General features: G+C 48.0%; 1 protein-coding gene across 1 annotated transcript in view; it reads right to left on the minus strand.

Moving 5' to 3' along the window:
• The window catches only part of LOC128850262 (transportin-1-like), a 74043-nt gene extending 61071 nt beyond the window's left edge, over positions 1-12972 (minus strand). The window contains 2 exon segments of the mRNA XM_054053269.1: positions 5288-5401; positions 12958-12972. Coding sequence (XP_053909244.1) covers positions 5288-5401; positions 12958-12972 — 129 coding nt within the window.
• Between the last annotated feature and the right edge of the window lie 308 nt (positions 12973-13280).

Here is a 13280-nt window from a genome sequence, read left to right on the forward strand (position 1 = left end):
GAGGTATTTTTTGCCTTGGTCTTCACTGACAACCCCTCTCCTCACCCTTCCTGGGTCAATGGCCAACAAGAAGGGGACCAGGGGGGTAAAGTCCCTCCCTCTGCAGGGGAGGATGAGGTTCATGATCACCTGAGGAAACTGAACATATCTGAGTCTGTGGGACCTGAGGAGATGCATCCCAGAGTCCTGAGGGAATTGGCAGATGCGGTTGCCAAGCCACTCTCCATGATATTTGAAAAGTCATGGCAGTCAGGAGAAGCCCTTGGTGACTGGAAGAAGGGTAACATTGTACCCATTTTTAAAAAGGGTAGAAAAGACGATCCGGGGAACTACCGACCTGTAAACCTCACCTCTGTGCCTGGGAAAATCATGGAACAGATCCTCCTAGAAGCTATGCTAAAGCACATGGAGGGCAGGGAGGCGATTAATGGCAGCCAGCATGGCTTCACCAGGGGCAAGTCCTGCCTGACCAACTTAATGGCTTTCTATGATGGGGTGACCACAGCAGTGGACACAATAAGAGCAATGGATATCATCTATCCGGACTTCTGTAAAGCCTTTGACATAGTCCCCCCACAACATCTTTCTCTCTAAATTGGAGAGAGATGGATTTGATGGGTGGACTGTTTGATGGATAAGGAATCAGTTGGATTCAGAGAGTAGTGGTCGATGGCTCAAAGTCCAGATGGAGATCAATGACAAGTGATGTCCCTCAGGGGTCCATACTGAGACCAGTGCTGTTTCATATCATCATCAATGATAGAGACAGCGAGGTCGAGTGTACCCTCAGCAAGTTTGCAGATGACACCAAGCTGAGTGGTGCAGTTGCCACACTGGAAGAAGAATGGGATGTCATTCAGAGGGACCTGGACAAGTGGCCTGTGAGAACCTCATGAGGTTCAACAAGGCCAAGTGCAAGGTCCTACACTTGGATTGGGGCAATCCATGGTTTCAGTACTGGCTGGGGGATGATGTACTTGAGAGCAGCCCTGCGGAGAAGAGTGCTGGTCGATAAGATGCTCAACATGAGCCGGCAACGTGCCCTCGCAGCCCAGAAGGCCAATCGTGTCCTGGGCTGCATCCAGAGCAGTGTGGCCAGCAGGGTGAGGGAGGGGATTCGGCCCCTCTATTCCTGTCTCTTGAGGCCTCATCTGGAGTCCTGTGCCTGGCTTTCGAATCCCCAACATAAGGATATAGAACTGTTGGAACAGGTCCAGAGGAGGACACGAAGATGATGTGAGGGCTGGAGTACCTCTGCTCTGAGGACAGGCTGAGAGAGTTGAGGTTGTTCAGCCTGGAGAAGAGAAGGCTCTGGGGAGACCTTTTAACAGCCTTCCAGCACCTGAAGGCATCCTACAGGAAAGCTGGGGAGGGAGTTTTTCCAAGGGCATGGAGTAATAGGACTAGAGGAACTCCTTTAAATTGGAGAGGGGAAGATTTAAATTGGACATTAGGAAGAATTTCTTCCCAATAAGAGTGGTAATGCCCTGGCCCAGGTTGCCCTGGGAAGTTGTGCCTGCCCTATCCCTGAAGGTGTTCAAGGCAGGTTTGGATGGGGTTTAGAGCAGCCCGATCCAGTGTCCCTGCCCATGGCAAGGGAGCTGGAACTGGATGAGTTTTAAGGTCCCTTCTGACCCAAACCATTCTATGATTTTATGATTAAAATACAACAGCTATGATTCTGATAAGCTACTCGCTTTAATATTAGTCATATACTTTATGATGCTAACTAGCCACAACCTCAATTTTCAACAGTGAGAATCTGTTTAATTGTAAATGCCCAGATACTTGATCCAAGAATGTCGATGCTTATCCATGGTCTATAAATAAATAAATAAATTCCTTCTGTACACAAACCAATTATTTACAGTGACACCTCTCTGACTAAGTATCTTACTAGAATACCAGCCTCTTCACTACATCCTTGGAGAAAATGTGGCAAGAATGATGTTTCTGAACAGCTAGGAGGTATGTGGTAGCTTTTCAAAACTTTGTCATTACTTCTGCCTCAAATTAAGTATTGTGCTACTGCTTGGCTAGAACAGTGATCTAGCATTGTCCTTGTATTCTGTTCTCACACCTTGGTATTAATTAGTATTATGCTCAACAATATTTTAAGCCATAAGCATGCGGTGTCATCTTTAAGTTACTAAACCTACCGAACATCATCATTATGGCAAACAATCAGGACATTTAATAAAAAAGTAATTTTTAGAAGAAGTAAGGTTATTTGTTTCATAGGCATTTCTGTATAGCTAAATCTTTAAATATTCAGTCACTAAACATTAGCCAAACATTAGGATGTTGATGGCCCTTCCAATGACCAACAGCCAGTGTCTCAATCACAAACTTCAGAAACCTCATTTTTAGATATTTAGGCTGCTTGCATTGATGAGCAAAAGCAGACGGGGGGGTGGGAACGCTCACTGGAACTTGCGCTGCTTGTCAGAGACAGCCTTGAAGACCTTGGAAGTTGATAACAAGAGAGAGTCAGCAAGCAGAAGTTTGCTGATAAGCGGGCATTGGAATGCAGAAAACTGGCTGCGTTTGGTTCAGTAGTTTGAAAACAACCAGAAGGGACTGCGCCTGCGCACAGTTCAAGCAGAAAAAATTCATCCCAAGGAAGACTTCTTACTTCATCCCTAAGACCCCAGCCCACGACCACCAGGAGGCACTACACAGGCGCAAGACTGGAATGAACCTTCTAGAACTAATTATAATACGAAGCAGGGAAAAGTTATGAATATGTAGTAGGCGCTTATAACTATGCATGTCTTTACACTATAAGTAGCTGTTTCTTAAGTCATATGGTGTGCAAGCTAGGAGGAGAAACCCCTTGCACCCCAGCACTGGAAATCAACATACCTGCTTTATAACTCATTTTGGGTTATAGGGTTTGAATTCCACAGAACAGCATCAAGTAGTAACTTTGCTAGAGAAATCTGCCTTAATAAGAGACTAAAGTGTACTTAATCACAGCCACAAGCTCCTTTGCTGTGAAAAACACAGAAGGTGAAATGTAAACAGGACAGTCACAGCAACCGAAAATAACAGAACATTCTACATGGCCCCTAGAAATGAAGAAACATACATCCAAAGATTGTTTTCAAAGGTGCCATGCCAAGGAGCTCTTTCAGGAACAGTACAGAAGTAGGGTAGTACATTTCAAAATTTTCTTCTTCTTCTCCAAGCTTCAGAAACATAATCACCAAAACAGTCAGTCAAACATTACTAACAGCTGTGAATTCCAATGGCTCAAACAAGAAGCAGCAGCAGAAGCAAGCAGAAAGAACTGAAAGAGCAGTATTGAATAGAAAATTAATTAGAAAACATCTAGTTGGTCTAGGAATCAAAGAACAGCTTTTGTTAACAAAGAGTTTTGGCTAACCTATGCTTCTCACTTTATTATATTTGAGTTATAAACAGCCAAATATGTATAGTAATTGCCATCCTGCTTGGACATGCTACTAAGTAGCATTCCACACAATACAACAGCCATCACAAGTTTTTGTGGAAACAGTCTCAAAGGACGCTTTCTAAAAAAACAAAAAAAAATATTAAAAAAAATAGGACATAGCCTGTCAAGTTGTATTAGAACATTTTCCCAAACTGATAATACAATGGTAAAAATGTGCCACTTATCCAACTTTTACAGGACAACATATGAGGACCTCCTTGAAAGCACAGGTATTTTCAGGGAGTTACCACTGCCATTTAAGAATTTCACACATCAGTTAACAGCACTTTTGTTCAATTCATTTCTACTCATCTTCAAGACAGCATCACTTATATTGCTCATCCCGCACACACTGCTATTTTTCAAAAGCAAACCCGATGCCATTAGTTTATTTGAAGCAGAACTTCAAAATGTAATTTTACATGAAAACTACACTATAAACACTTCTGTATCTGAAATATTAAAGAAGAGCACCTGTTTAAGTCTGTGGCATTATCAGAACACTTTACTTAATCAGCCACTTCTGTATAGTATTTTTCAAAGGAAGCAAGAGCATCTTAAGAATCTGAAACATAGCTGCAATAACAAGATGAAAACTACCTTCACCTTTCAGATAATGACAGAAGCCTTCAAAGTTTGACTGCATCCATTAGGAAACCCTACAAGTCAAGCAAATTTGGCTTCAAGCTAAACTCCTAAAATAACATATATATATATATATATATATATATATGTTTTCTTACCTACATAAAAGAATTCTGTTGTATTCTGTGAAGACTTTAAAGCAGATGCCTTAAACAAAAATGAACCAAGATGCTAAACTCATATCCTTCATAGTAGGATATCCTTTCAGGAGTTTCAGTGCTTTAAAGCACTTATATAGTTCGCTCAAGGAGTAGAAGACAGTAGATGAGAGCTCTATTTTCAAGATTTGAGCTTCTATTAGTCTTAATGTAAAACTTTTCTCTCAGTCTTTGTTCCTTAAAACCTTCCTATTCCAAGACAGGACACCCAAACAACAAACCAGTAATCCACAACACTAACATAAAATACACTGCAAAGCTGCACAAGAATATACATATGGTAGATTTCCCCCTTCTCGTGAAATGTAAAGAGTGTAACAAGCAGTATTTTAGGCTCAGGATTCTAGGTAAGCAGAAACATCCTCACAACGTAGCAAACCGGTGTTGGAGCCAGCAGGCCAACGAGCTTCACCATGGACGCTCCTCCCGCCAGCTACAGCTTTCGCCTTGAATCTCAGTGCCAGATTAGTTTAGGAAGCCCCTGTTCACCCCCGCTTTGCCGCAGGGGCGACGGGTAACCCCGCGTCGCACCGCCAACTCTGCCCAGCGGGCAGCGGCCCCCATCCCAGCCTTCTCAGCAGGATCCACCACGGCGAGAGCCGTGCTCCTGCCGCAGCTGAGGGCTATGCGCTGTCAGCAGCCCAGCGTGCCGTAACCCGGGAAAGCAGCAGATACCGAAACAGCCACGCCAGAGCTTAATAAAGAAAAAAACCTAACGTTAGCTCCAGGTTCGCAACAGATGCCCGGGCTACTGGTGGGGGAAGGCGGCCCCGCGGCCGCGTCGGCGGTTCAAACGCCGCGCCACGGACGCTCGCTCCGGCGAAGGCTCAGCCCACAGTGCTCATTGTGGCGGCTCCCCAGGTAGGCCTAGCCGGCGCCGCTGCCTGCCGCAGCGCCGGCCTGTGGCCGCGCTGCCCCCACCCGGCGCCCTGGGCCTCCCCAGCGCCCGCCCGGGCCGTCGCGGCCCTGCTCTGCTTTCCCGCCTCACCCCCTCGCCCGCCCGCCTGCCTGCCTTGACCAAGGATACTTGTTGCACGGCTCTCTGCGTGGTAGTGTCCGGGGACTGGGACTCCTTGAGCAGCTGCAGGATCTGCTGAAGCCCCTGTTCGTCGGGCTTCCACTCATACTCCATCTTGGCTTGCTGAAAAACACAAAACAGGCAGCCACAGTGTCAACTTGTTAGCGGCACAGCGGGGGAAGGGGGGGGGCGGGGGGAAGGGCAAGCTGCGCCCTACCAAGCCCAGCCCCACAGACGGACAACACTGACCTGGTCCTGCCACCACCCGCTGTACTCCACACCGAGCGTACTGAGTCACAGCGAATTTGCAACCTGGCCCTAAAAGCTGCCTCGCGTCCTCCGGGGTCCTAGCGCCGGGCACGCCTCCGCCCGCCCAAGCGGCCTCAGGCCCGCCGGCGCCGCCGTCAGCCTTTCCCCAGTGCGTCCCACACCGTCAGGAGCCTAGGGGGCACAAAACACGAGCCTCTCAATCCGAGGCGGCTGTAAACGGGGCGCCTCCTCCACAGCCCCTCTCCACCACCACCCGAAAACAGAGAGAAAGCTCCAGCAGCCCCGACAGGCGAGAGATGAAGCAGAGCTCCTGCCCGGCCTCCTCGGAACAGCTGCGGCCACACACCCGCAGCGCCTGGCAGTGAGCTAAGGAGGCTGCCGCCCACAGAGGAGAAGCAGGAATACGAATGCAGACCCAGGAGTTAGGAACGCGGTACTTGCTTGCCTGTCTGCTTTACTTCTACGTGATTTGTTTTAATGCTGGGTAGATTTCATAAGTTCTCAGTTTCACATGTAAAGAGGGAATAGGACCAGCTACACAAAAAGGGGGGAAAGAAACTCACAATAAACTACTTTGAATACCTAGTGTATCTTATCCTCAGCCTCAAAATATACCAGAGAAAATCTCAGGTAAAAATTAGCAATTTTTCTGTACGTAGAATAGAACAGAATAGGATAGTTCAGTTGAAGGGATCTACAAGGATCATCTGGTGTGACTGCCTGACCACTTCAGGGCTGACCAAAAGTTAAAGCATGTTCATCATCAAGGCCATTGTCCAAATGCCTCTTAAACACTGACAGGCACGGGGCACCCACCACCTCCCTAGGAAGCCTGTTCCCAGGTTTGACCACCCTCTCCATAAAGAAATGCTCCCTCATGCCCAGTTTGAACCTCCCTGGCACAGTTTTGAGCCCTTCTCACATGTCCTATCACTGGATCCTAGGGAGAAGAGCTCAGCACCTCACTCTCCACATTCCCTCCTTAGGAAGCTGCAGAGAGCAATGAGGTGGCACCTCAACCTCCTTCTCTCCATACTAGACTAGCCCAGAGTCCTCAGCTGTTCCTCACAGGACATGCCTTCCAGCCCTGTCACCAGCTCTGTTGCCCTCCTCTGGATGCATTCAAGGACCTTCACATCCTTCTTAAATTGTGGAGCCCAGAACTGCCCACAGCACTCAAGGTGAGGCTGCACCAACACTGAATACAGTGGGATCGTGGCCTCTCTTAGCCAGCTGGTTATGCTGTGTTTGGTGTTGCCAGGATGCAGTTTGCCCTCTTGGTTGTCAGGGCACTGCTGACTCATGTGGAGCTGCTGCCCACCAGCACCCCAGATCCCTTTCTGCAGGGCTGCTCTCCTGCCACTCCTCTCCCAGTCTATGCTTGTGTCTGGTGTTATTCCATCCCAGGTGCAGAATCCGGCCCTTGGACCTGTTATATTTCACACCATTAATGATTGCCCAATGCTTTTATATATATAAATACATATGCATTGCATATATATTATATATTAATATAATATATTATAAATATTATATATTATAAATATTATATATTATATATATTTATATATATTATACATATGCTACTGGGCAAAATAAGAACATATACTGCTTAAAACTGGTCTAAAATATGACAATGAAAACCAGTAATTCCTTAGCTTTTTACAGTCTTCTTTTCAGTCGTGTTTGTATTCATCCCGCTTACATCCCACTTTAACTAAAAACTAGATTCACTTTCTCCTTCCTCTGCAGCAGCACAGTACTTGATATGAGTGCCACACGTGTGCTGCACATCACAGCCTTACCAACTGTTCAGAGGCATCGAGGGAACATTAGAGGTTCCTAACAGCATGGCCCAGGTAATTTGCTATGTGGCTCTTCATCTCACCTCCCCAATGCTTTCAGTTAAATCAGTATTTAAGTTACAGTCAGCTGTCCGGTCTCAGATGCTAAGAAGCATCCTGAGCCAACTTTCTTCCTATTCCTGTGAGCCACCACTCGTGCAAGGAGCCAAAACTAGTATCCACAGCATAGTCTCAGGCAAAGCAGCAAAATCATAGAATCACTAAGTTGGAAGAGACCTTTGAGGTCATCAGGCCCAACCACACCTGTCCACTACTACACCAGATCCCTAAGCACCTCATCTCCTGGCTTTTAAACATCTCCAGGTCAGTAAGGTAGGAGGATTAAGCCTTACCACCAGTTAATAGGAAAGGACAGGCACAAAAGTTTATACGAGCTTTTTTGTGAGCAGTGGGACTCTCCACTAGTTTCCCTCTAGTACAGAAAAGTGTCAAGCTAAGGATTCGGGTTAGCCAAACCCAGGCCATTAAAAGCAATGTTCATGGCTCATAACCGTATGGGCAGGAGAACTCTCCATAGCGATGCTTGCACAGATGGAGTAGATGAAAGGTGAGGTCCAACAAATCAAAGAATTTGGGTCTCGTTATCCTAACTGCTGCCTTGCCAGGAAGGTTGTGGAAATCTGATTATCTTTGAGACTTTTGGCCCACTGTCAAATCTGGTTGAAATTGATTAGAGCTTCAAAGGTTACTATTCAGAAATTAAGAGACAAGGATTACATCTGTTTAATTTTATCAGGAAACCAAGTATACTAGACAAAAATAAGATTTAATATGGAAAACAAGAAAAGAGACCAGAAAGGAAATTTGAGAGACAGAACAGGAAAAAGAAGGAAGAGAAGCAGACCATGGATCCATAACTTAAAAAAAATGGCAAGCTTCCTTTCCATGAATTCTAGAATCCCAGAATGGTGGGGGTTGGAAGAGGCCTCTGGAGCTCATCCAGTCCACCTCCCCTGCTAAAGCAGGGTCACCTTGAGCAGGTTGCACAGGAACACATCGAGATGGGTTTGGATCTCCCCAGAGAAGGAGATTCTGCACCCTCCCTGGGCAGCCTGGTCCAATGCTCCATCACCCTCACGGGAAAGAAGCTTTTCTCATGTTCAGGTGGCTCAATTGGTGGCAGACACGGTAAGCTCTGCAGCTAGGTGCTAGATCGAGGCAAGAAGGTGGTCCCCAGAGTGAGGGCAGCCAAAGAAACCAAGGAGGGAGCAAGGGTCGGGTGCCTCCTGACTCCCGGAAGTGGCAGCTCCCACATGGTGGCTGGCGCGGGGGGGAGGGACGGTTACAGAAGCAGCCGCGGGAGATTTAAACGGCCCCTAGGGAGTTCGAGAGACTGGAGCACAGTGAACAGGAGTGGGCAAACAGAGCACAACATGGCAGTTTGTGTGGGCAGTTCACACTGGGGCTCGGCCAGAAGGAGCAGAGAACCATGCTGGCCACTTGGCTGCTCCAAGCTCCGTACCAGCCGTGACCAATGCAGCCTCCCAGACAGAGCCCCAGTGGGTGCATGCTGCCACCCAGGTGCCGGGCTGCAGGGCGTGCCCCCCTCCTGCTTCAGTATCAGACACTAGTGAGGAATTCACCTGTGGGAGTTGCACTCGGGTGGAGGAACTCCTTCAGCTGGTGACAGAGCTCAGGGAGGAGGTGAGCAGGCTGAGGACCATCAGAGAGTGATAGATGGGGAGACCGACCACTGGAACAACACCCTATGCTCCCTGTCTCAGACTCAACAGGAGGGCTGTATGACAGAGGATACCCCATCCTCTCTGCATCCAGCCAAGGAGAGAAATTCAGGAGATGGAGGGGAGTGGCAGCATGTTCTTGCCCAGCGCACAGGTGTGTCTGCCCTGTGCCAGCCTTAGCCTCCCAGGTTCCATTGATGAGCAAAAGCAGAAGGGGGGGGGGGGGGGGTTGGGGATGCTCACTGGAACTCGTGCTGTTTGTTGGTAAAGGCCTTGAAAGCTGATAAGGGGACCTAGCTTGCAGAAGTTGACTGATAACAAGGAGATTGGAATGCGTGCCCTAGCAGAAAACTGGCTGCATCTTGTTCAGTAGTCTCAGAAGGGGACTGCACCTGAGCACAGTTAGAGGAGAAATAATTCATCCTGAGGAAGGCTGTTGATTTCATCCCTGAGACCCTGACCCACAACCACCAGGAGGCACTACACAGGCACAGGACTGGAGCAAACCTTCCAGAACTAATTATAATACGAAGCAGGGAAAAGTTATGAATATGTAGTAGGCGCTTATAACTATGCATGTCTTTACACAGTAGCTGTTTGTTAAGTCATACGGTGTGCAAGCTAGGAGGAGAACCCTCTTGCACCCCAGCACTGGAAATCAACATACCTGCTTTATAACTCATTTTTGGGTTGTAACCTAATATAACCTTTGAATTCCATAGAACACCCTTGCACAATAGATACAATAGCTCTGCAAGTGGAACCAAACCTGAATGAGGTTGATGGGTCTCACAGCCTAGAAACATTGCCAAGGTTAAGACATGCTAAGCCTTTCATCAAAACGACCTCTGTTAAGAAGAAAAGACAGGCCATTGTCATATGGGACTCCCTTCCAAAGGGAACAGAGAGCCTGATATGCAGACTGGACACATTACATAGGGAAGACTGCTGCCTACCTGGGGCCTCGGTTAGAGATGTGCAAAGAAAACTTCCAGCTCTGGTCAGGCCCACGGATTATTATCCTCTATTGAGTTTTCAAGTAGGCAGCAATGAAACCCCAACAAGAAATCTGAGGGCAATTAAAAGGGACTGCAGGGCCTTGGCATGAATGGTGGAAGGATCGGGGGCACAGGTAGCGTTCTCCTCTGTCATTCCTATTGCAGGGAACAACGAGGGAAGGAATAGGAAGAGCTGGGAAATAAATATCTGGCTCCAAACCTCGCGTGAGGAGCATAGCTCTGGGTTCTTTGATCATGGGTTGGCTTACTGTGGTATAATAGATTTATTAGGCCCTGTGATTGGCAAAATAAGCTTGATTTTTTGCAAGAGAGCAGTTGGCAAAAGGAGCAGCCAGCAATGGGCAACTGCATCTAGTAAAACAGATAGACTGGGTGATGGTCTATCAGCTTAAGTAGCACTTAGGGTGAGTCGGAGGCCTCACAGCCTAGTGTTGCTTCAGATAAAAAACAAAGACACTCCCAAAGAGCATACTGGGCTCCCTGCCTCAAAGGCATGGGGAACGGTGGAGTCCCCCCTTCTGACAACACAAGTGGCCTTGCCAAGGTCCAATCAATACATACTAATTGACTCAGTCCCCGCCCTGCCAAGAGGCATAAAGTTTTCAAAAGATATAAAATTGATTACCGAAAACCCTTTTTTAGGGGAAGAAAAAATAAATGACCAACTTTCGTGACGGACAGGTCAAAGGGCCTGGACCTCTCCCTCCACCAAGAAGAAATGTCTGGGAAAGAATCACAAGCCTCTGACTCTGTCAGATGTTTCCCCGGGAAAATAACTACTGACTCCTCTTTTTCTTGTTACTTGTTTTATACATATTTTTATGCTCATTGCTATCTAGTTATAAGAGCTTAAGTGCTAATGCAGCAGTGAATTTCTCAAGGTAATCCCAAACTTGTTTAATCTGTCACTTGAATTAAACTACTTACTGCCTCCAGCATTGGGAAATTGTCTCTCTGACAAGCACTGCTGCAAGCAGCTGCTGGCAACCCATTTGGGGACCACATGTATTAACCCTGTGAGTACCAGTCTCTAAGGAGACTCTCACAGATAACAGGATTCTGACTTGTGGCAAAAACACATATAAGCGCACACACATGACCCTTTAGTCATAAACCACTGACCATGTCTGAAATTTTTAATCTCGTGACTCAATGGGAGGGTCTCCTTAGCCACCTGTTAGAATCTCACCTGTTTAATGTGACACACACACACCACCAGGCTTGCTGTCCAAGGATGGGGCACACTTGTCCCCAAGGGGCAAAAGGATGCTTACCAAGAAGCTAGCAGGGCTCATCAATAGAGCTTAAACTAGAGGGGAAGGGGGAGAGGGACAAAACCAGGCTTGCGAGAAAAAAGCCTGGGGATGGCACTCCAGTGTTTGAGGGACAAGGCGCTGGCAAGGCCCTTTGGTCTGCCACCTCAGAGGAAGTGGGGGATAGCACTACAGATGTAAAGATTACCAGTGGGTTAGAAACGACAGCGAGGAGTCACTTTGAATTAAGACTGTTCCCCTCAGGAGTGTAGCGGGATCAAAAGCCCAACTGAAGTGCACCCACACCAATACACGCAGCATGGGCAACAAACTGGAGGAGCTGGAAGCCACTGGACATTGAGAACACTTCCTTTGAGGTTTTCTTCAATGGTGAGCGAACCAGCCAGGGAAGACATCCTGCCAGACCTGCAGTTTGTGAGCAGAGAAGGTCTTGTGGGAGATGTGACGGTTGGAGGACGCCTGGGGCACAGCCATCACGACATGATCAAATTCTCAGTTCTAGGAGAAGTAAGGAGGGGGGTCAGCAGAATGGCCACCTTGGACTGCCGGAGGGCAGACTTTGGCCTCTTCAGAAGGCTGGTCGATAAAGTTCCTTGGGAGGCAGACCTGAAGGGCAGAGGAGCCCAAGGGGGCTGGGTGCTCTTCTTCCTGGCGGTGCAAGAGCAGGCCGTCCCCATGTGTTGGAAAATGAGTTGGCAGGGGAGAGAACTGGCCTGGCTGAGCAGAGGCATCTGGGTGGATCTCAGAAAAAGAAGAAAGGCTATGAGCTTTGGAAGAAGAGGCAGACGTCTCAGGAGGACTACAGGGATGAAGTGAGGTCATGCAGAGAGAAAAATCAGAAGGGCTAAAGCCCAAACAGAACTGAAATCAGCCAATTCTGTAAAAGAAAATAAAAACATTTCCAAAAAGATATCAACAACAAAAGGAGGCCAAGGAGAATCTCCATCCTCTACCGGATGCAGGGGGAACAATAGTGACAAAGGCTGAGGATAAGGCTGAGGTGCTTCATGCCTTCTTTGCCTCAGTCAAGTAAGGTCAGATATTCTCTAGGTACCCAGCCCCCTGAGCCAGAAGCCAGGGACTGGGAGCAGAACAAAGCTCCCTTGATCCAAGAGGAAATGGGTAGAGACCTGCTCGGCCATTAGACATTCACAAGGCTGTGGGGCCAGATGGGATCCACCCAAGGGTAGTGAGGGAGCTGGCAGAGGTGCTCACCAAACCCCTTTCCATCATCTCTGAGCAGTCCTGGATAACCGGGGAAGTTCCATTGGACTGGAGGCTGGCAGATGTTACACCCATTTACAAGAAGGGCTAGAAGGAGGATCCAGGGAACTCCAGGCCTGTCAGTCTGACCTCAGTGCCAGGGAAGGGCATGGAGCAGGTCATCTTGAGTGCCATCACACAGCACACACAGGACAACCACGGGATCAGGCCCACTCAGCATAGGTTTAGGAAAGGCAGGTCCTGCCAAAATAACCTGATCGCCTTCTGTGACAAGGTGACCTGCTTAGTGGATGAGGGAAAGGCTGTGGATGTAGTGGGCCTGGACTTGAGTGAAGCCTTTGACACGGTTTCCCACAGCATTCTGCTTGAGAAACTGGCTGCCACTGGCCTGGACAGGCCTAACGTCTGCTAGGTGAAAACCTGACTGGATGGCCAGGCCCAGAGAGTGGTGGGGAATGGAGTTCAATCCAGTTGGTGGCTGGTCACAAGTAGTGTCCCCAGGGCTCAGTCCTGTTTAAGAGCTTTATCAGTGGCCTGGATGAGGGTATTGAGTGCTCCTTCAGTGAGTTTGCAGATGACACTAAACTGGGCAGAAGTGTTGATCTGCTTGAGGGTAGGGAGGCTCCGCAGAGGGATCTGGACAGGCTGGATTGATGAGCTGAGACCAA

The sequence above is a fragment of the Cuculus canorus genome, chromosome W (assembly GCF_017976375.1).
Source record: "Cuculus canorus isolate bCucCan1 chromosome W, bCucCan1.pri, whole genome shotgun sequence".
Classification (NCBI taxonomy): domain Eukaryota; kingdom Metazoa; phylum Chordata; class Aves; order Cuculiformes; family Cuculidae; genus Cuculus; species Cuculus canorus.